This window comes from Cynara cardunculus (assembly GCF_001531365.2).
Source record: "Cynara cardunculus var. scolymus isolate 2C chromosome LG 16, CcrdV1, whole genome shotgun sequence".
NCBI classification, from domain to species: Eukaryota; Viridiplantae; Streptophyta; class Magnoliopsida; order Asterales; family Asteraceae; genus Cynara; species Cynara cardunculus.
The window spans coordinates 6,753,916-6,778,662 of NC_037543.1; the positions used below are offsets into that span (position 1 = coordinate 6,753,916).

Consider the following 24,747-nt stretch of genomic DNA (forward strand, 5'->3'; position numbering starts at 1 on the left):
CCCAGAAACAATTTTAATTACTTACATGCACATGTGCTTACCATCTAGATGAATGGGTACCGAATGTTCTTCCGTTTTTCATTTTTTTAAGGTTTTTCCCGTGAACCTCTCCCCCCTCTCTCTCTCTCTCTCTATATATATATATATATATATACACACACATATACTATATTGTGTACCTCTGTAGTACAGGATGATGATGATGAAAAACTTTAGGTTGAAGCGTTGATGAAAGGTTAGACTACTGAGATATGGATCTCAATCTTCAAGTTGTTATCTCTGTCACAGGACTTTCCGTTATCGGATGAACCAAAAATCTGCTTCAAGCAGCAGCAGCTTCACACTTTGGTGAAGAAGACTAACAATACATGGAACAAGGTTGTCCTCTACATACAAGTCTATTAGCCTGCTTTCAATCTTCATTTTCACTGCTCTCAATGACAACCACCTTCTTATTTCTTGATCTCTTTGCACTTTTGTTTACGCTCGTTTGCCGTTCTTTATCCGATGATGAATCTTGATGGCCTTGTTCTTCATCAAATTCGTGCTTTCCGATCACTTCAAGAATTCTATCTCCATATTTCTGTGTCTTCAGTTTACCAATTATCTTCTCCAACTGCAAGTAACAGGATATTAACCAGCTTTAGTTGCTTCACTACAGAGATATAGGGTCAAAAGAAATGATGAATAAATTGTTCTGCTGCTGTCCATGATAATCCAGGTTCCCATAAAACTATATTGTCGAATAAATAAAACTTAAAATACAGGCAAAATCCAATGAAATTTGCTTATGGGTCGTTTACTGAATGCTTACCGGGTAAGCACTTACCGCCAAGAGAAATTACTCTCACTTACCTTATCATTTAACATTCTAGGCCATCAAAACGGATTGTTGGTAAGAGTCTTAAACCCAGTGAGCGCTTACCAGGTACGACTCTCGGTAATTGTTATGCTTCTTATTAGGTAAGATTCTTGGTCCTTGTCATGTCAGTAGGGTAACTGATATCGGTAAGTGCTTACCCAGTAAGCATCTAGTACACGGCCCCTTAGTTCCTATTTTGTGTAAGTGTAACCAAGAATTTTTTTCTTAATCAATGTAGCAAGGTTCAAAATTTCATGCTTAATGCAATAAAGTTTATAAAATTCCTATTTTTTACCCATTTTGATCTGGTGACATTTTATGATGTGGATTTCAAGTTTATCGTCCATTTCGCCATGACCCTTCCGTGAACATTTGTAAACGGGTATCCACGTCATTATATGTTACAAGATTAACAGGGTATCGGTTAAAATGTGAAGAAAGTAAGAAATTTTGGAACTTCGTTACATCAATTAAAGAAAATTAATCCGTTACACTAGATAGGAACTAAACCAAACTTTGTTACATTTTGATGCATTTCGCCCTAAAATAAATAACTAACATTTGGTTTGTTTATATCTTTTTCCTTCATTCTCTATTCTTCATTTCATGGTTACATCTTCATTACATCAAGTAAATAGGACCCATACATCTTTTGTCAAGAAAAGGGGAAATGGAGCCCATGATCACATATTCTAACTTCATATAAACGGGAACATTAAATGGCTAATAAGAAAAAGGACAATCATACAGTTAACTAACTTCAATAAGATGCATGCTTCAAACTGTCTATTATACGAGTTTCGGATGGTCACCTGTTCTGTTGTTTCCGGTTTCTGAGAGCATACCATGCTGATCTGCTGTGTTGACAAAATAGAATGAGGAAATATTCCTCCATGAATAGAAGAGAGTTCCTTGCGAAGATTATCAAGCTTGACTTCCAATCCCGAGTATCTGCTGCGTTTGGAGGATTTTGTGATGCCAGTGCTACTTCTTTCTCCACTGGTAACCTCAAGCGTAATAATCTTCTTCTCTGTGTAGCATCATAAAATAATAAGCAATATAGAACATTCTGAAAAAAGAGCATGAGTTCATTTTTTGGCAGAAAGAACCATTTTTTGGATGATGAAACGATACAATATACTCCCTCCTTTGAAAATTGGCAACAACTTCCTTCTTGGGATGTTTGATGGAAATTGCAATACCTCTTTTTCAGAAAAAGGCAAAGGATCTACGGCCATGCTCCAAGTTTAATTCAGTACTTCAGTTTAGTCATGACTATAATCGAGTGAAAACAGCTAAACTTTGAATCCTAATTTTACAGATGGAGAACTATGGCCAAGGTGGGAATCGATTTGAACTCTAGTATTAGTCATGGATCAGTTGTTACTTGAATGGTATATATATTTAAAAAAACTGACGTGGCTTACCATGCAAAACATGCTTTGCAAGTGGACCAATTGTCACATAAGCATTAGTGGCATAAGCTGTATGAGAAAATTCTTCTTTCTGCATGCAAAAATAAAGCCAAAGAATCATATATAAAGTTGTATATCTTTGCCAATTATGACATTAAAACAGTTGATAAAGATAGAGGATAGAGAATTACAGTAACATTAGATAAACAACAAAAATTTGAAGTGATAGATGTGAGAACCCATATTCTTTTTAATTTTGATGTGTTAAAAGGTGATTATTCTTACCAATACCCGGTGGAGAATAAGCTGAATGACAAGTTGCTCTAATTCATCCTTCTTCAACTCAAACCCTAAATAATACCATGGAAAGTAAAATAATTTTATCACTCATTTCATGTGGTGGGTCCATCCCCATTCTCCGCGGAGACAACAATCATGACTTCATTTCTCATCAGACCATGTAAGACAGACTGGAAATTTTGACATGTTAAACAGCCTAACAGATAGATTTAGGAGAAACAACGGGTGATTTTGGGTTTCCACTTACTTGAGGTGAAGAGAACTGAGGATGGGGAACATAAAATGAAGAATGGAGATTGAGGTCAATAGTGTAATTTAGGAGCATCTTATGCATATCTAGTAGCAAATGAATCACACAATATCTTCTAAACCTTAAGAATGAAAGCAGAAATTATCCTTTGCCAAAAGATCTACAAGCTTTGAGATTACCGACCTACTTCCTTGTTTTTAACCTTCAATTTGTCCACCAGTTGCAACATCGTTGCTCTCTGATCCTTTTCTTGGATTTCTTGCAGCAAAGATACAACAGCTCTTGCATGGCCTGCAATCCAGACCTAGTGTAAGTATCCATGCCATAGGAGAAACGATTGGAAGAGAGATTCTGGGTCTTTCATCATTTACACACAAACTAAAAGCGTACATATTAAACTACTCTAAACACTGGATTACTAGAGAGAGGACAAACACATCCTTTATCAACCAATGGTGGCCACCTCTGTATCTGCTTTATATTCATCTATCACATATATCAAACTAGTGATTACTACTAGTATATTCCTATGATGGGTTACAACGAGAAAGTAGCGAAACATGGCAAAAGGTCATACTCGATCTTACCAATCGATCCCTGCCTTGTTCTAACCTTAACCTATTTACAAGAGCTCAACAAATCTACTCTCTAAATCTTAGGGCATTTGTTTTCACCATTTAGCATTTTTGTTTGTGGGTCCCATTTATATGGATTGACGAGAAAAATGTCAGTTTCCAATTTAGTTAATGGGAAGCCAATAGGTAATTTTGTCCTCGGTAACTTTGATGGTTGCCCATTGATCTACTCTCATGCCCATGAGGGCCCTCCAATCGTTCAGGAATACCATAACAAGAAAGAACCAATCTCTGAGAATTAAGAAGCTATCTTTTCATAAGAGTAAAGATGCATACCGGATGCATCAATTTCCTTGACCTCACATGAAAAGGCACAGTTATCGCACATCCCTGCAATAGTGTAAAATAAACTATAACATGCCATCACTTGCCCCTGCTAAAAGGCCACAAGAGCGAGTATTTTAGTTCCCATAATAAGATAACAGAATAAAATACCATTACAATCTTGCAGAGGCTCAGCAAAATGTCGGAAGAAAGCACTTCGACGGCATTCTTTTTTAGACTGCAGTTAGAAGATATACAAATTAGTTGTAATATACAAGATAGCAATTATTTTCCTTGGCGGTCTTTGAGATGTGTAATCATCTCTGCACTCAAGTTCTTGGACAAGCTCTATCTAACAAATAACTTGGACAGCCAAGGGAGGATCACAATGTGGGTTATAAGCATAATTGTTAGTGAAAAACTACACTATTTTGTGTCATCGAACATATTGCCTATCGTATCATAAGATATGGAGACCCAAATTTTGTAATATATGTGTGCATGCATGAAGCCTTCATATTAAGTCGGTATATGGGTTGATTATAGACGCCGATACCAAATAAGGTCTTTTCATCATATGATCAAGACATCAAACTTTCACGTCGACAAGATTCCCATATGACAAAAACTCAATATTTAATGTTCCAAACAAGTTGTACACTCTATCGGATTCTTTCCAAATCTATACTAGTCAAATTTCTCCTAGAATCCATCCAACTCTTTATCAACAGAAACTCCAGATAAAAGTTGTGTTGTCTACATTCAACCCATTAATTGTTTGAGTGATGATTTAATATTCAGATAAAACCATTGACATGGGAGTAATCAATTGATTAGCAAAGAAGAATACCTGACAATATCGCACCATGTCATATAGATTTTGCAGCCCAGAATTCTCATAGAAGACCATGGAACTCTGTAACGAGAGTGTGGTTGAAGGGTATTATATAAGTAAATGAATATATGGAAAAAATGTCATCCAACAATCTATACCTGCCTAGGCACATCTGCAGGCCTAAAGTAAAGTAGACATTCAGAAGGAAGCCCGTCCCGCCCTGCTCTACCGCTTTCCTGGAATTAGAGAAGTCACAGACAAGACTACTACATGCTAAAAATAAGCTTTTATGGAAGGCTGCAAACCTGGTAGTAAGTCTCCATTGATTTACCTAGGCTGTGATGTATGACAAACCTGACTATAGCAACATACAATGTAAAATATAATAAAACCATACAAGTCAAAAGAATAAGATAAAGAACCATTTTAAAGACTGCAGCACACAAATATTTAGGATTTATTCGTTTAAACAGCTTATGTTTCCAATTGTATGTGTTTGTAAAGGTTGTGGAACATTAAGGCTTTTTCAATGTGTATCTATGGCCCACCTACTTCATGGAACAAGAAAAAAGGAAGTGAAAGAATCAGAGAGCGTAAACAAACTGATCCTAATATTCCCCACATGAGGCACAAAGAAGCAGATATCTTTTATGCAATAGCATCATTCATCAGGTAATTGATAAGAGTCGATAAAAGGATGCCAAGATTAGAGTATTAAAACCCTACAGCTTTCGAGAGGCTGCAGTCTCTCCCTGTTCAATTGTAGAGACTTGAATTATAATAAATTGATCTCTATATTCCAAAAAGGTAAACAATGAAGGTATTTAAACTAATAAGTAAAAGACTCCTAGAATAAAACGGATCCTAAAGAAAAACAAATAAAACAATTAAAATAAACATAAGATGGTTATCTGTAAAATTGAGGACTTATTACTTTATCCACAACACTTGCATCTTGCCCTCAAGATGAAAAGAAGGAAATTGCATCTTCAACACTTCACAATCTTCCCAGGAGGCTTCAATCACAGTAAATTCTTCCATTTGATTAACGCCTCTTGTCTTCCATCCTTTGTTGTTCGTATTTGTAGGACATCTTCCGGTTCTACTATCATTTCCATATCGTCATTTAATTGATTCGGCAATATGGTTGACGAGGCGCATTGTCCGATTGCTCTCCTCAATTGAGAAACATGAAACACTGGATGGAGTCGTATAGATGCTGGCAATTCCAAGCGATGAGCCACCCTTCCCACCTTGCCTACCACTTTAAATGGTCCATAAAAACGCGCGGACAACGTTTGGTTGTTGCTACTTAAAGATTTCTGTCGGTAAGGCCTAAGCTTCAAGAAAACCATATCTCCAATGTCAAAATTTACCTCCTTCCTGTGCACATCAGCTTGTTGTTTTATTTTGTGTTGTGCTTGCATTAAGAACATTCATAGCAAATTAATCGCATAATCTCTGTCTTTTAGCATTTGCTCCACGGCTGGAACAACGGTTGAGCCTTCTCTAAAGCGCAATACTGTTGGAGCATCTCTCCCATATAATGTTTTAAACGGTCAACAACGAATGGAGCAGTGATACGTGGTATTGTACCAATATTCAGTCCATGCCAGCCACCTCTTCCATAGTCGTGGCTTGTCTGACGTAAAACACCGTAAGTACTGCTCAATGCTGCGGTTGACAACTTCCGTTTGTCCGTCGGAATGTAGATGATATGCAGTGGTGAACTTTAACTTAGTGCCTTGTAATCGGAAAATCTCCTTCCAAAAACTGCTAAGAAAAACCTTATCCCTATCCGTGATCACCGAGTTCAGAATGCCATGTAGTTCAACAATCTCCCGTATAAAAGCTTCGACTATCGTTGCTGCTGAAAATGGGTGTTTTAATGGAATGAAGTGAGCGTATTTGCTTAACCAATCCACTACCACCATAATTGTATCTATGCCCTCCGATTTTGGTAGTCCTTCTATAAAATCCATAATCAATTCCTCCCATACCATTAGCGGTAGTGAAATTGGTTGCAACAAGCCAGCAGGTGTTCCACTTAGGTTTTTATTTCTTTGACAGACCTCACACTTCTTGACCCATTCCCTTGTATCTCCCTTCATGCCCACCCAAAACAATTCAGATACTATTCTTTGATACGTTCTCTCCTCCTTGGAGTGTCCCCCATTGGTGATGCATGAAATTCCTCCAAAATGATAGGAATCAATTGTGATGACTTCTAGATTACCGACCTATCCTTGTACCATAATAAACCTTGCCTTACTTCAAATCCTGTGTGCCCCCCTTCTTGTGATTGTAGCTCGGACATTACCCTATTTAGAAATGAATCATCGGTTATTTCCTCTTTGATGGTCTCCCATTGTCTCCATTGAGGTCCCCCATTGTAGAGCACTGTACGTCTCTCCTTGATAGTGCATCTGCTGCTTGGTTTGTCTTTCCTGCTTTGTAAATGATTTCAAACTCGTATCCCAAAAGCTTGGTTAACCACTTATGGTATTGTGGTTCCACCAACCTTTGCTTCACTAAAAACTTCAAGCTTTGTTGGTCTGTCCTTGCAACGAACTTCGTTCCGATCAAGTACGATCGCCACTTTGTTACAACAAATACAATGGCCATGAGTTCCTTCTCATATATGTGTTTCTATCGAGCAACCTGACCCAACACTTGGTTGTGGTATGCGATCGGCTGTCCCCCTTGCTGTAATACCTCCCCAACGCCATGGCCCAATGCGTCTATTTCAATTTCAAATGGCTGATTAAAATCTAGCAGCTTCAAAACTGGGGCTGAAGTCAATGCCTTCTTTAATTCTTCGAAGGCCACATCAGCTGCCTCTTGCCACTTGAATCCTTGTTTCTTCAACAAATTCGTTAAAGGCCTCGAAATATGCCCGTACCCCTTGATGAATTTTCTGTAGTAACCGGTTAAACCCAAAAATCCCCTTAGTTGTGTTATAGTTTTTGGTGTTGGCCATTTGAGCATTGCCACAACTTTTGTCATATCTATAGACACCCCTTTTTTTGAGACCATGTGCCCCAAATATACTAGTTCTTCTTGGCCGAACTCACACTTTTTCCAATTCACATACAAGTTGTTTTCCTATAGCACCTTAAAGACCTCCCGTAAGTGCTTTACATGGTCACTTTCGTCCCTATACACCAGAATATTGTCAAAAAATACCAACACGAATTTTCTTAAAAAAGGTCGAAATATATAGTTCATCGGTGCTTGAAATGTTGACGGAGCATTGGATAGGCTAAAAGGCATAACCAGAAACTCATAGTGGCCTTCATGTGTTCTAAAAGCGGTTTCGTGTACGTCCTCCTTCATTCTGATTTGGTGATATCCAGATTTAAGATCCAGTTTTGAAAAATAAGCAGCCCCATATAATTCATCTAGCAACTCCTCAATTATCGGGATTGGAAATTTGCTCGGTACTATATTTTTATTTAAAGCTCTATAGTCAACACAAAATCTCCAACTCCCGTCCTTTTTAACCAAAAGTACCGGACTTGAGAATGGACTTTGGCTATATTGGATTATTATTGCACTCAACATTTCTTTGACCAATTTTTCGGTCTCATCCTTATGGTATTGCGGGTAACGATAAGGGCAAAATTTGACCGGTTCTACTCCTTGCTTAAGCACAATCCCATGTTCTCTCCCTCTTTTTGGTGGCAACCCATCTATACAAAAAACAGCCTCATACTCCTTTATTAGTTTCTCCATGTTGTCCGATAACGTTTTGCTACCCTTGTTCTCAGCTTCCACATTTCCTAATTCAATTAACACCCCTTGGCCTTCATTCCTTAGTGTCTTCATCATCGACTTTAATGATATTAGGGATCTGCCAAGAGCTGGATTTCCTTTTAAGGTTTGGGTTTCCCCTCCTTTTTGAATCTTATAACGTGGTTTTGCCAATTCACCCATGTATTCATTTTTGGGATTGTGCAGTTCGACAAATGGCGACTTTACAGCATAGAGTTGCTCTTCAACTACAATGGCATATAGCGGTTACCCAACCAATTAAAGAAATTACCTCGTTGAGAGGTTTGTTTGATGAGCTAGCTTGGATCATGGTGCAACTGTCATTACAACAGTCAAAGTGCTATATGCTTCACCAAAAATCTAATGCATCATGAGAGGATAACGCACATTGATGTTCATTAGCGTTCTATTGGAGATATTGTTGCCAAGGCAAATTGTGATGTGTTGATGTGTTCATGTGTTGAAGGATGGTATCGCAGATAACCTGGCTCATATGTTGGCCAAGTTCAAGTGATAGCCTAATACAGTCACCTGTCAATTCAACCACACTTAACCGACATTGTACCCTCTATAAATATGGTCTCATGTATTTGTAAACAGAATACAAGAAATAGATAATAGAAATTTGTGGCAAGCATCTTCATATGCGTTCATTTCTATAATGCTACAACCCTGTTTATTGCAATTTGCACATCTCTCTCTATTTTGTTACCCCATCTCTTCATTATTGAGTCTTTTGGGTTTCATTTCTATAATGCTACAACCCTGTTTATTGCAATTTGCACATCTCTCTCTATTTTGTTACCCCATCTCTTCATTATTGAGTCTTTTGGGTTTAATTCCTCAACTTCAATATCTTGGAGCTAATTGGCAGCATAAGCATGACTTAAAAGCTTATGTAAATTTCTTCCAACAAGAGTCGCCATGTAAATTTCTGATTTATTTGTCTATTATTTCTTGTTAATTTATGTGAGTGATGATAATGATATACTATGGAAAAAAAAAACTATTGTATATATGGATTCCCACATACTTACCTGCATTATATATTGGTTGGAAGATGCTGTTCAAAACAATACGCAATTATACTATACATGTCTGTGTACGATGTGTCGATGTCGATGACAAATCACTTGTGCTTATGAGATGGCATGGAAAAATGCTTTCATGCAAGTCTCCACGAGGTAAAACATTACAAATAGTAGGTGAAGAATGACTACTAACCATCTGGTTTGTTAATTCCCATACCAAAAGCCACCTGTTAGAAAAAAACAGAGCTATATTGACTAACTGGAATTATAAATAGAGTTAAAAGGTAATACTAGCAACCGTACCGTCCCAACAATGACCTGCAACTTGCTACTGCTCCACCTGTCGAAAAGTATATGGTTCATTATTATTTGTAAGGAATAAGTAAACTCTAAATCAATTTTGGCTTTGTAATGATACTTTCTACATACGAAAGCTGATGAAAGTAAGTAAAAGATGATAGAGTAAACATCCACAGTAAAGAACATCTGAAACTACATTTACCGCATATGAACTTTTTCACGGACATTGACATCCATATCTGCATGATAATGATCAGCTGAAACCCCTCTCTCACGCAATTCCTTTGCAACCTATGGTCCTTGAGCACAAAAGAATATAGTAAATATATTGACAATAGAGGTGCACACACTTGCCATAAGTTCAAATTCCAGACAAACACAAAGAAGTACCTCATCATGAAGCATTAGAGCCACTAATATGGTCCAGAAAAACTCTTACATCAACCTTATCAGAGAGAGATGACAACTAATATGTATATTAGTTTCAATTTCGAACACGACAACACAACACTTTGCTAACCCTGCCATCTCTCAAGACAGTGATGTTCCTATTTGTTATCTGTCACTTTGCATTTCCTAGCTATAACCCTTGGACCTTGACATTTATTTTGTTATGTGCCGTTTTAAACCAAACTTTAGTCTATAACATTGAAAGGTTATAACTTTAGTCTATAACATTGAAAGGTTATGTTTGATCATTTGCAAGCCAGCACAACTCTAGTACATAGCAGGTAAAGATATTTTCCTTTCCTCACTTGCACTCCTAACACAAGGAAAGATTATCATGCCAGGAAAAGTAGCCCTGTAAACATCAAACTCATCAGTAAATATTTGACCTCACACTTCCAAAAACAAAAGACATATGACCTCAGTGCCGAAGATATCAAAAGAGTTGAGTGATCCCACTACTGACATTGATAGATATGCTAATGAAGCTGCTGTTAACATTTCCAAAACAAGATCTTTCATAGAGTATGCCAATCACATTGAGATGGATTGTCGTTTCATAAAGGAAAAGGATGTCAGTACCTCCCCTGAATCTCCCATTGAGCCAATCTGGCGGTGTTCGACAAATCAAGTTTACAGTTTGAGGAAGCATCTATGTGGAGCACAAATTGACCATGGATGCAACAAGTTGGCTTGTTCAACATATATATGCTCCAGCCTGAGGAGTCTTAGAGATATAGGGAATTTACATCATTATATGTGAACTCTTATGTTTTTCAGTTGGGTTATGTTGTCTTGGTCCATAGTCCATGGTCCACTTATGTCTATATATTTCTTCTACGAATCATTTCCACCAACTGTTATATGCTTAGTAAAAAACTTATTTCATGGAAAATTCTCCATAAATGAATATCCAGAGAGTTGTACAAATTCCATAAGGGTAAGGTGGAGAAACGCATGCTTAAGCAAGCAACAAGATTATAAAGTCAAAGACACCAGCCTCATGCAGCAATAAAATAGGTAAAGGTGCCTTGGACAGAACCAACCCCACTTCTCAAGAATTTCAAATCGTCACCAATAATCACATGCCATGTAGGACTTATGAAGCATAATTTCTAAAAGTTCCTACAACAGTTTGGCATTATATGCAGTAAATTACCGTAAAATGATGATCACAGGAGGATGGCAACAAATTAAGTTAAAACTATTTGTGCAAGACACAGACCTGCTCACACTCCTTCCTGGAGAAGCAATAAACAATTCCAGATTCATTGTTTGTATATGAACTCTGTATGAACTCAGCAATGTCATCAATGACTACCTTTCCAACAGATGATTTCTCTCGAACCTGCCACGTAAGCCATACAGTTCTAGCTCATAATATATAGCAGGTTACTGAAACCCATGATCAGCTAGTAACAGCTTTACCATATAAAACAGATTTGGTCTGTTCACTGTGCTAACAAATTTTATGCATTTTGGAATGTTTAGCATCGCCATCAGATCTAATTGGACCTTCTTTGTAGCAGTTGCCTAGAGAAAAAAACCAAATATAATATTATGAAAGCTTAAACCTCGTTATTCCAATCAAATTTTACATGGGAAGGAAATGAATTCAAAAATAGATGGATGTGAACAAAGACATACAGTCAAAGCAACAAGAGGTACATCAGGAAACTGAGTCTTCAATATACCAAGATTCTTGTAGTCTGGACGGAAGTCATGACCCCACTGACTACAGCAATGTGCCTCCTGCAAATTAATCAATATATTTCTTTACACGTCAACAACGGTGAAAATAGATACATGAAACCGTGTTTATATTCAAAGTATGGCAGCTACAAGAATGGATAAACAGAAACCTCTCTAAACACAAGCGGCTCATGACACAAGCCAGCTACCTTGTGAGTGGTAGCGGTAAATGTTCACCCGTTGGCCACTTGGCTATCCAGGGGTGTTATACGGTCGGTTTATTTGGTTTATAATGTTCCCCAGACCAAACTAATAACCGAACCAAATAAGCTTTGGTTTAATCGGTCTCAGGTTATTTGGTTTAGTTATCAGGTAAACCGAATTAGGGTCTCATTTTGATAATTTTTTTCAAAGGTTTAAGATAAAACTTGAAACTCGGAACCAAGGAGGCGGGAGAAAAATAATAATACCTTATTTGGTTTAACCGAAACTGTATGAAATAACTGAATAAGCATTTTATTAATATTTGTTTCAAATTTCAAAATAATTTATATATACATATATATATATATATATATAGAGAGAGAGAGAGAGAGGAGGTTTACTTTGCAAACCACGCTATTTGTACAAACCGTACAAACCTCATTCAACCAATCATAATTTTTCATTTTGTTCATATTTTTGTAATTATAAGAGGTTGATTAATCTTTTTTATTGTGGAGGGTGTTAAATCATGGATATTATTATCTTCATTATATTAATTTTAGAGAAATACATGAAACATTCTCATTAAAATTTCATAAGCATTAATATGAAACAATTTCATAACCATATATGAAACAACTTCATCCAAAAAAGTATTATATGAAACAATTTCATAAGATTAAACAATTTCATGAAAAAATTTCATAAGATTAGACAATGAAATCGATGGATGAGAGTGGTTTGCACGGTTTGTACAAGTATGGGTGGTTTGCATTTGATCGCTCATCTATATATATATATATAGAGAGAGAGAGAGAGGGGGGGGGGAGCAAGGGAAAACCCCCCAAAAAATGAAAAACTGGGAAACACTCTAGTAACCATTCATCTAGACGGTATACACATGTGCATACAAGTAATTGAAGTTGTTACTTGGTTTTTATGCACGTATGCATATCAGACGAATTGCTTAGAAATTACTTGTATTCACATGTGCATACCGTCTAGATGAACAGTTATCCTCAGCTTTTCATTTTTTTGCGGTTTACCACTGAACCCGACCCCATATATATTAATATGTATGTATAATTCCTCATTCAATTTATCCGAACCTGAATAAAAATAACTGAAAACCAAACCAAAATAACCGAATAACAGAATAACCCGAACCATTTAACCCAAACTTCATTTGGTCCTCGTGGGTTATTCCGTTTCGATTATTTCAACACCCCTATGGCTCTCCGACCATTCCATCATGGAGCTAGAAATGCAACTATGAAAATTATATATAATGATAAAACACAAACAACAATCGTGGAGCCAAACCCAACCAAGTGACTACCTTTGCTCCACAAGCTTCACAGTCCATGCCTGATGTAACATTTCACTTTTACTTAAAGAGGCACTGGTTAGGCCCTTCAAGACATGTAAAAATATTGTGTCGAGATATACAGAAAATGGTTGAAAACCATTTAGATGAATTCTCTGGTATAATGCTCAGGTTTGGAATTTTAAAGAAGACATTTACATGACCCTAAATCTTGTACACCCTACAAAGTCAAGGTGCTCTCCCTTTATACCAATCTCATCTTGGTAGAATCGAAAATCATCCTATTCAAGGAACTTTCAGATGCCTTGAACTGGCTTACCATGCATGTAACGACCCCAGGACACAATTGGCATAACAATCCACAACGACAGCTTTCATAGACCTTTTATGATCCTATATACATCTCCAATATACTTTTTCTCGTACTTGGCCTTACTGTCCTTGCTTGTTTTAACCTTTTTTCTCACATATGTGATTTGTCCTTGCTGTTTATCGTCCTTGTCGCTACTTGTGCACACTCTTTCTCTACTCTTATTTTTCACATGTTACTTGCTCTCCAGTTTCTTTTCAAAATCTTCAAAACTTCCAAAAAATGTTAACAAACTATGAACTTTCTGTTTCTCTCATGTATTTCCAAAATCATTTCATAATCCCTCCTTTGGGGGGGGGGGGGTCTCATGCAAACAGCCTCTTGAGGGGTAGCTGAAAAGTCTGTGTACATCCTACCGCTTCCAAACCCCACTTCCGAGTGGAATATACCAGGTTTTGTTTGGTTTATGCATCTCAAATATGCAGTTATGCACCTCATTTATTTAACATCAGCTGAAATTTCCCAGAAATAAACAAAATTTGGAAGCAAGTTCCCTCTGCACTTTTGTGCTGGTTATTTGTTTATTATGCGTACATCTACTCCACTCACACCTTTGATATCAATCATGTTAAGAAACTGTAACTGACACAACCAAAATAGTGAACTTACATCAATTGCAATCAAAGAAAGACGGCCTGCATGGTGGCACTTTTCAAGTTTCGACACAAATCTCTTGCTCTTGGAAACTTTTTCTGGTGTAACATACAATACTTTAAGGTCCCCTTCTCCTTTTTCGAGTGCTTTGTATATATATTTCTCATCTTCCTTGCTAGTTGTTGAGGTTAGCATAGATGCTGGGATCCCTAAAGCAGTCAACCCCATAACCTGAAGCAGTAAATATCTCAATTACTCCCTCAGTCACAAAATAATGTCCACAATGAAAAAGTCACAGAGTTTAGTTACACTTTCTGTTAACTAATGACATTTTTACCCTTAATAATAGAGGGAGTAATGAATTTTTCCCATATCATAATTAAGGATAGAATTGAAAAATAGGCGCATACATTTGAAAGTGGACATTTATTTTGTGACAAACTAAAAATAGAAATATGGACTCTTATTTTGGGACGTAGGAAGTATAAATCAGGCAGTTACTACTAAGCAATACAGCATATTAACAGAAAAAAATACCTGATCCTGAATAAGAGAAAGCAAAGGACTGACAACAAGAGCAATTCCATGACGTATAACAGCTGGAAGTTGGTAGCAGAGGCTCTTGCCTCCACCAGCAGCCATGATAACAAGCACATCTCTTCTGCTCATGATAGCATTAATGATCTGATAAGCAACTGTTGATTAGCCAATTAAAGACATTTGATGATAAAATTCACATCTAGTGAAAGAATCTAGAACATTTTCCCTGAATAGAGTATAGCATGAACATCCACAAAGGGAAACATAATAGAAACAATCTTTTAAGCCAATGAATAATGTGGACACTGATTCCCACAAACTGCCAAATTGTTAAACCTAGAAAGAGTAGGAAGTGATAAGGCAGGTATATTGCAATTGCTTACAAAGTAAAATAAAATACCATCGTAGATTAAGAATACAATAAAATAAACTTCTGGAGCACAAGAAGGGTCAATTATGTTGTCATGGCTACAAAGAATGCGTGCATAAATTTGCCATAATGCAGATATGTCTATGCTATCAATCCAACTATTTGCCGGGTACAATTCTTTATGAGTGTTGAAAACCAGGGAACTAAATAATACTTGTACAAATTCCCAACAAGGGATAGACCAACGAGACACAAATCTTATAAAAGTAAGGTAACAAGTCTCAACGCTGTCTAAACATGAAAAGGGATACAACATGATGATGATAAGGGGACATTTGGTTATTGGTGTTTTATCTGCATCTTCCCAACCGGAAGGGTTTCGCTTTGTTCCGGATGAACTCGTAAAGACTCGATGTGAGGATTTCCCTCGTAGAGACCAGAAGTGTTTGCTTCTAGCTAGTTCAGTGGATAAGATGGACCGCTCCAGCTCACTCAAGAATGATAGCCTGATAGGGCAGTGATCAGCTAAATAAAACTAAGTAGGAAAAGTGAGCATCACTAACTGGACCACTATTGCTTACCTAGTAGAAGTGAACTACATAATTAATGGCTCCATCAGACTCTTCAACATAGACAAAGAGGACATCCTAGTGAAACTAACACCATATGAAGATCCAATAAGTGGGAGGAATCTTGGCTTTCTAAAAAATATTCAAAGTAAAAAAACGATGATATGAAAAGTGACACTGTAGACAGAAAAGACTCCACAAAAGAATGAGGATGCACAGACCAAACATGTCAATTATGTGGGAAAATAGTTGCAACTAAGGAACAGGCTTAACCATATCCGTAAGTTAAATATTATGAGATGATGGAAATTCAATGGGAGGAAATCCACTGTGAAACACTGAAACTTGGCATCAGCAAGAAAAGACAAATAGGGACGATGAGCAACTAAAACTTTGTTCTTTGTGATCAAGTTTCCTTCTACAGCTTTCAACTAACAAGGCTTATAAAAGAAATACCATAGGGAGGCTAAAAAGGGAGCAAAAAGAATACCACTTCTGAAGCTATAAACAAAAGGTTTACTAAGCATTGCTACTTGCCATTTTTGTAATTTAGAAAGGGACAATGTAAGTACAAAAAGATTGCAACACAGAACAGAAAGAAGAAAGAAAGGAACACCGAAGATGCACTAAAAACTACTCATGCGAGCTAGGAATGTGTCTCATTTGTTGCACAACAGTATGTACATAAAGAACTCTTCAAGTAAAATCAGGAATATGTTTTATGTCTCATTTGCTTTGCACAACAGTATGTATCGCCAAAGCAAGCACCAACCTCCTGCTGGTTTGCACGATAACCAGGTATGCCAAATATATTAAATCTAATATCATCAGCTTCATCATCCCATTCAAAAGACCCTGACCAGTTCTCTGCTTGAGGAGCTGCACCATCATTATCAGGTTTTTCCAATCCTTGATAACTTTCCAACACTGCTTTAAGTTCTGACTGTTTCTCATACAGCTTCTCTTGCTTATCAAGCAAGCTCTTTATTTCATCTGGAAAATAAAGTATAAATTACATTAATATACTATTCAAATGAAAATTAATCTCTTATGAGTAGAAGATTAAAAGAAAACCGATGCCTAATAGATTTTTCTTCTTGGGTATGTAGGAGACAAGCAGTGTAAAGAAGCAGATCAATGGAAAGTAGAAATACCTTGATAAAAATTCGCTTATGACAAACTAACCATTGGATGAAAATCATAATAAGGAACATTCCTTCGAACGAAAAGCTACGAGCCAAAGATTATGTTGGATTATGCCATCTGATTGTAATTAAAATTTACTTGGTTTTTACTTTTCCCCCCAAAAATAACCGACAAGACAGCATCCTCAGAGTCATTAGCATAGGCACTGTTTGAAAAAGCTCGCCATGGCGATCGGTGGCTCAAGGCTTGTGTCCCACGCCACGTTATGCCTTATGCACTCCATGGCGTAATGTGCGGTTTTTGTAACACAATATTTGATTTTACATATCTTTTTAATGTCTTATTTTTTTTTATTAACCTGGATATCCAACCCGCTATGCGAGCCGACTAATCCCAGGGCGACCACCTGCTTTGCAGATAGCCCAGAGTCACCGCATTTGAACCTCCATGGCCACAAGGGGATTTTTTTCCTCCTTGGATTTGAACCTAGGACCTCCTGGTACTTTTGACATTTGGAGCCAAGCTCAAACCAATCAGGCACCACCCTTGTGGTTTTAATATGTAACTTATTCTACATTGTTTATTATCATTGATTCATTGAGTAATAGTAGAAAACATATGTTTATGTATATAATATTATATATGATATAGAGATTTGCAGCCATAAATCACGCCTTGAAAAACACCGTGACCTCGACGTGGCTTCCAAGGCTTGAGGCTTGGCCTTGCCGCCACGCCTCATGCTATTTGGAACCTTGAACATAGGACACGCCGAAAGGGAAAGCATTACAAATTTGAATAGTCAGGATGAGGAGACCAGAAGAGTTTCAGAACGATTGAGAAAAATGGACCTAGTAGACGCATTATGTCTGAGCCTCAAAAGAGTTACGATGTCTAACGTCAAGGAGAGGCTAGCAATTACACCAGGGAATAAGTTAGAGACCAACAAAAATAGTGGTTTCAAGTTTGTGGAAAATATGTTTCATGCAAGAGGTCTCAAGATAAACACCTCTTTCTTGAGACTGAAGAACAATCCCAGTGATTTTTTTATCACACGGGGAAGTTTCATCTTGTGAGTGTGAGGGTCCATAACCCACCCAGCCCAGCAGAACTTCCAAATTTAGTTTGACAATCTTCTAAAGATGGATAGCATGTGAGTTTTATTCCATCCTGCAAGATGCTTAATATCCATGCGACCCTCTAAAAAGGTAGGGTCTCCTTATCCCAACCCACTCCATTACCACCTTGACTCATAAGGACCTTTTCATAATAAAATAGCCATGATAAGCTGGACCTCTTTTATAGTTTTTTTGTACCAGAAGCTGAGATTTGAGCACAAAAAGGTTGCACTTCAAAACGATATTAGAGGAATTTCAACTAGAAACGAAATCTAATCTGAAATATGGATTAAGGGAAATTTGAATATCTACGAAAGGTAAGGAATTTCTATCTCGCCAAATGATAGGATTTTGTGTGACAAGCATAGAAAAGATTTAGGAATACATGAGCTTTATGATAATTTCTAACAAGCACCATAAGGACATTATCAGAGAAATTCCTCCCAAAAAAGAAGGCTGGGAAAAAAGGAGTTACTAGACCCAATAGGATAACTGTTCTCTCATCCAAACAACATTTGGAGATACTCTCGAACAAACTGGCGTAACATGAGAGAGGTGTGAAGTTTCACATGGAGTAAAACTGTCAAAGTTGAAGACCTTGATAGCATGCAGTCCAGTAAGAGATTTGATTTTAATGCAATAACCATAAAAGAAACAGGCATCCTTGACAAATTCCTTTTTTACAATAAGCAGGGCACAACGGAAAAGATAGGCATTAATACTATGTGGACAGAAATAATTTATCTTACTCAATGTAAAACACAACTGCTTTTCACAGTTTGTACTGTTAAAGCTTGTGGAGGACCACAACACTTCTATTAGATAAAAACAACACTTTCGTTCTAGGGGAAAGAGAAACCCATTGAAGCAAAGCAGTCAGGGTTGGCCTTGCTACTGAAAAAATCAGAAAGTGATCTGCTACAACCGTGTTGGTGTTTTTATACCCCATCGACACTTCAAGAAGGTAGCAACCAAAGTAGTTGCATGTACTATTCTCAAGTCCTACCATTGACAACTTGTTTTTCATTGAACAAAACAATGTAAACCCTTATAACCAATCTGTCATGCTTGCTCAGTGTTCATATAAATATTTTTCCTTAACTTTGAGCTACCATTTGCTTCTTCTTATTTATGCCATTTTCCTACATTCTCAATTCTCTATTATGTGCTCCGAACCTCGTTTCTCCTCAGATCAAGTAAATAAGACCCCATATCACTACGGGTGCATGCGGGTTGGGTTGGGCGGTTTACAACATTTTTACAACCCAACCCAATTATGGCGGTTTGGAAAAATCTCAACCCACCCCAACCCATTCAAAAGTATAACCCAACCCAACCCTTGCGGGTTGAGGCGGGTTGGGTTGGGTTGGCGGGTTAGTAGTTACATAAATTTGACGAATGAAATAATTCATAAAACTTAAGTTTATAGACCATACTATATAGCGTCCTATCTAAAAAGGTTACAATAGGTTTACATGACGTCTTTGGAAGCTTCAACAAGTGTTTTTGAATGATCTTTAAATAAAATGTCGTATTAGTTATTTTATATAAATATTTTGAGAAGTGTCCCTGAAACTCATCTATTTATAGGACACCTATGTTCATATACACTTTTCATGTCGTGTCGTATAAAATAACTAATATGATACTTTATTTTAAAAGCGTCATAGAATTTGTTAGGACGTCCAAAATCATCCTATAAACATATTGTAACTCTTTTAGATAAGACATTTTTCTTGTTTCGTCCTATAAAGAATCATATTAGGACGTTTAGACATTTTAGACATCCTATAAGATCTAATGTTGTTGTAGCGAAATGCTATAACTAAACATTTTATTTCCACTAAAGTACAACATCAAATGACGGGGTATTTAGATTGATGGATTCGTCAACAAAATATCTATTAGTATCATTCATATTCTCCGACATATGAATTTGTTATTGCTGCAAAAAGGATTTCAATAATTTTCTCTTATTAATTAGATTATTTGTCATCATTCTTTGATCGTGAATCTCTTTTGGTAACCTATACGTTTAGCTAAAATGAAATACAAACATAATATCAATAAAAATTATACATTATTAATATATATATATATATATATATATACATAATAAACATATATATATATATAATTTTATAAAAATTATATATTAGCGGCGGTTTGGCAGGTTGGGTTTAATTGGGTTGTTAGCGGGTTGGGTTGGGCGGGTTTTGCGGGTTGACGGTTTTTTGTGCACCCCTACTTATCACATTTTCATTTCTCCTATAAATGAAATTTTCAATAACCAGAATGAGTGTACTCTTACCATTTCGGTATGCCCATGATGATTTTCTTTTCAGCAAGAACATTCTTAGTTATGCATATACTCCATAGTTCCAAAACCCAAATCCCCTTTTCCTGTTTAGCCCAATCAAACATCAGAGAAGACCTCAGCTTTGTATTTAATCTAAATTTTCATCACCATTATCAATATCACGGCAACACTCACCCATTAGTCATTTTCCAGTCTAAAAACTATAACAACATGATTTCCATACTCACTCAAACAATCATTGCAGCAGTGTCAAACTTATAAAAATAGTAGATTTCAGAAATCTGTGTTGAAAAACGTCTTTAAGGGCCAAGTCAACTTCATTTGAGTCGGTCAATAAAATCCCTGAGCTTTGATCGAGTCTCTTGTTATCGGTTGAAATCTCCTCTATGATAGGGATTATGGTTCTTTCTTTCCCTTTAAATACTGTAAGTTTCCCTTCAACAAGATGATGATTGAGCATTCATTGTAATTGCTTCAAGTTCAATTCTTCACATTTGGTATCAGAACAAACATCAGTGTGTTTTTTTAGAATAGGGAACGCCTATGCAATGGCAAACACAAACATAGAGAAGTTTGTCCAACCAGCTATTCCTAAACCATTGGTCTTTATTGATGGAAAATTTCCTTCGTATCAAAGAAACGTGGAATTTTGTAGAAGAGGGGATCACAGCTATTGCAGTCCCTGCTACTGCACGAGACCAGAAAAAGTCCTTGGATCATGCTAAGCTGAAGGACATGAGGGTGAAGAACTACCTGTTCCAAGCGATTGATCGGGAAATTTTGGACACCATTCTTGTTAAAGGTACTTCAAAAGGAATATGGGATTCAATGAAAGACAAGTACTAAGAATCTACTAAAGTCAAGGTCCCTGTTACAAGCATTAAGGAAGAAGTATGAATTGTTGTACATGAAGGAAGGAGAGCGGGCAGGAACATGCATAGCTAGGGTTTTGGTTAACAAGATGAAGGCTAATGGAGATAATGTGATACATGACAAAGTGGTATCCAAGGTACTTAGATCCACTCCCAAATTCAATTACGTTGTATGTTCGATAATGGAATCTAATGACTTGGACCCCATGACGGTTGATGATTGATGAATTACATGGAAGTCTTCCGGTTCATGAGCAACATTTGCTTAGTCAAAGAGAAGAAGAGTAGGTACTTACTCAAAGTGGGCAGTGAAAGTAGCAATAGAGGAAGAGGCAGTTATAGAGGTCATGGCCAGACTACACTCAACAGACTTTTCCAGGTCTCCTACAGTAGCAGTGCCTGTAACAGTTGTGATCCCCTCTTCTACTAAATTCCACATTTCCTTGCTACGAAGAAAATTTTCCATCAACAAAGACCAATGGTCGTAGTTGTAACACCCAAGTTTCTTTATTTGCTAAATCTCAATGTTTAAGCGTTAAATAAAAGATTTTGTAAGTAAATTAAGTCCTCTTAAAAGAGTCCAACAGCTGTAGCATTTATCAACTATCATATTTATAAGGAAAGTAGCTTACAAAGCTACTTATAAACAAACAACATGAGCCACAAAAATCTTATGACAAAGCAAGCTAGTTATGAGTTGTCAAGGCTAGAAGCATGTGTTGGCAAAAATCATGATGACAAGCAAGAGCTAGAAGCATGACAAATGAAAGCTAGAAGCATGAGGTCTCAAGATTTCCTTTATATTAAGCATGAGGTGTCAAGATTCTCTTATCCTCAAAAATGAGGTGTTAAACTATCATAAGAGTACAATCTTGGGAGCAAGAAGAACAAGAAGTAGCTAAAGCAATGAATTTACCTATAAATAGTGATTGAAGTGTTACTATTAGTTCCACACCAAAAATAAGAAATCTCTCTCCTTATACCTAATCAAGCTTGAAGATAGGAATTAAGGGAAAATCTAGGCATAATCAAGGTGAGTACGTTATGAGATTTACTGGGATACATCATGCTATATATATAAATGTTTTATGCATGAAAGAGTATTGTCATATCTTCTTGTAAAAGTTATGTTATGATTATGTGGCAAAGTACACCTTTTATGTCATGATGCATATGTGGTATATGAAAGTTTTTTGACATGTTAAGTATAACCATTTAAATATCCAACGTACAGGATACAGAAAGAAGGTACGTCTTGCAAAAGGACCTTATTGGGCAGCCCTTATGTGGACCAGAGGTTAAAGAACCTGTGAGAAGTTGGTTTACTTAACATGTAACCATGAGATCTCAAAGAAATGTTTTTATACATGAAAGTTTATAAGAATTATTTTAACTATTTGGAAAGAATGTTTTATCATGAAACCATAACTACCCACTAAGCTTTTAGCTTACGTATTCATGTATGTATCTCAGGAATCAAGGAGTAGGAACAAACTGAAGTGTTGCTATTTTAAGATGTTAGAATATTATAAGTTGTAAATTTCCGCATTTCCGCTGTTATAATAACTCTATTATAATGAAATAAAAGTTTAAGATATGAAGTTTCTTTCATTCACTGGTACTAAGGGTAAAGGACGATACCCCCGGAAACAGGATGTTACATAGTAGCCATCAAATGTAGAAATAGTTGGTTGGACAAACTTCTTTGTGTTTGAGTTTGCCATTGCAGAGGAGTTCTCTATTCTCAAAAAAAAAACATTGATGCTTGCTCTTATACCAAATGTGAATAATTGAACTTGAAGCAATTACAATGAATGCTCAATCGTCATTTTATTGAAGGGAAACATCCGGTATTTAAAGAAAAAAAAGAACCATAATCCGTATTCTAGATGAGATCTCAAACGATAACAAAAGAAAGCTAAGTAAGTTCCTGAAATTTCATGGTATCCCTATTCTGGACTTGGAAACCTCATCAACTAGAGCAAGCAGTGTGCAGTTGTGAAGTTTTGAATCAAGTTTATACACATATGCATATAACCTAACAGTTTTCAAATTGATTTTAAATATTTTATCATACTTTCAAATCATTCTTTATCTACCACTGATACTTTCTATATAAGTTAACCCAAACTAACAAATATTCTACCCAAAATAACACCTTTTGTTCATTTTCATGATAAATAATACAACTAATTACACTCAAAAATCAAACAGAACCCTATCCTGTCGTAAAACGCATTAAGAAATCGCAAATATACACACACAATGTGTGTGTGTGCATATATATATATATTTCTCATATGCGTCAAAATACACACAGAAAAGAGAGACGAAAGGAGAAAACCTTGAACATCTTGAAGCTCCAACTCGACATTGAGAAGCTCCTGTAAAAGATCCTCTGTACTACTACTTGCTGCCATTTCGGACCCTCCCGCTACGATTTCGCTGCAGCTCGTATACCCTCTGATTTCAGTTAACCCGTAGACGTAACAAATATCCGATTTCCCGGGTCAGGCTGACCCGGTGGATCTGCTCCTTCAGGTTTTCCATTTTACTAATAACTTATAAGCTCAAACTAATTAGCTGTTTACCAAATGCTTATCTGGTAAGGGCTTATCGATAAAATTTAACACTATCATTTACTTACCGGGTAAGATTTAGTCAACCAAAACGGTATCGTATGTAATAATTTACCCGGTAAGTGTTTACCGTGTTAAGAATCGTCTTTCTCACTTATCGGTAAGACTTTTGGTCTTTGTCTCGTTCTTACCGGGTAAGATTCTTGGTCATTACCATGTTCACCCGATAAGGTAATGTGACTTGATGTTCACTTAACCGAGTACATTGAAAACCGCTCAATTCTTAAAAACCATGCAAACCAATTTCGACCAATAAGAAAATTTCGATTTTTTTAATTAATTTTAATCAGTAAGGGTTTGATAGTCATTTCCATTGTTTTTTGATTAATACTGAAAGGTAATAAGTATTGTTAATTTTAGAAATATAAGAAATAAAATGTTTAATATGGTAGGAGTTAAATCTTTTTCTTAATTTAGTTTTTTCACAATAAATACGTTTTATTTATTTTCACGATTATACTGAATAAAAACATGAATTTTGAAATCAGTTGTTGTTTGATCTTATCAACAATTGTTGATGAAATTGTTTCAATTATTTATTTTATTTTTTTAGATGATCTTGTTACCTTAATGGTTATGAATTTGTATGGTATAGTGGATGCAGTAACTTAATGAAACGTGTTCAGATATCAAAACTTTTATGGATGAAATTGTTGCATAATTTATTAGGATACAAAATATTTTCTATTTGAAAAAATGGCACTAATTTAATAAAACTTGTTCAGATTTCGAAAATTTTATGGATGAAATTGTTGCATAATATAATATATTTTTTTTTGATAACCTTGTTTCCTATAAGTTTTGTAACGTAAACAATATTAAATAGTTTGACTATAAAAATGATTAATGGAAGCAAAGAGTGAAAACATAAAA

General features: G+C 36.3%; 1 protein-coding gene across 3 annotated transcripts; it reads right to left on the minus strand.

Moving 5' to 3' along the window:
- Positions 1-200: 200 nt before the first annotated feature.
- Positions 201-23,691, minus strand: LOC112529146 (mediator of RNA polymerase II transcription subunit 34). 3 transcript variants are annotated; one of them, XM_025140228.1, is made up of 20 exons: positions 23,580-23,691; positions 16,552-16,772; positions 14,838-14,984; positions 14,316-14,531; positions 11,761-11,865; positions 11,542-11,646; positions 11,339-11,461; positions 9,869-9,957; positions 9,670-9,706; positions 9,560-9,593; positions 4,867-4,919; positions 4,720-4,797; positions 4,577-4,642; positions 3,898-3,964; positions 3,739-3,792; positions 3,011-3,118; positions 2,563-2,627; positions 2,290-2,368; positions 1,675-1,892; positions 201-616 (listed from the first exon to the last, which is right to left on the minus strand). In XM_025140228.1, the coding sequence occupies exons 1-20, from the start codon at positions 23,653-23,655 to the stop codon at positions 413-415; spliced, it is 2,145 nt and encodes a 714-aa protein (XP_024995996.1). In that variant the 5' UTR covers positions 23,656-23,691; the 3' UTR covers positions 201-412. The 3 variants fall into 3 exon arrangements, with proteins under 3 accessions (XP_024995996.1, XP_024995998.1, XP_024995997.1); XM_025140230.1 differs by lacking the exon at positions 23,580-23,691 and having other exon boundaries at positions 14,838-14,961; positions 16,552-16,667; XM_025140229.1 differs by lacking the exons at positions 201-616; positions 2,563-2,627 and having other exon boundaries at positions 1,805-1,892.
- Positions 23,692-24,747: the final 1,056 nt, after the last annotated feature.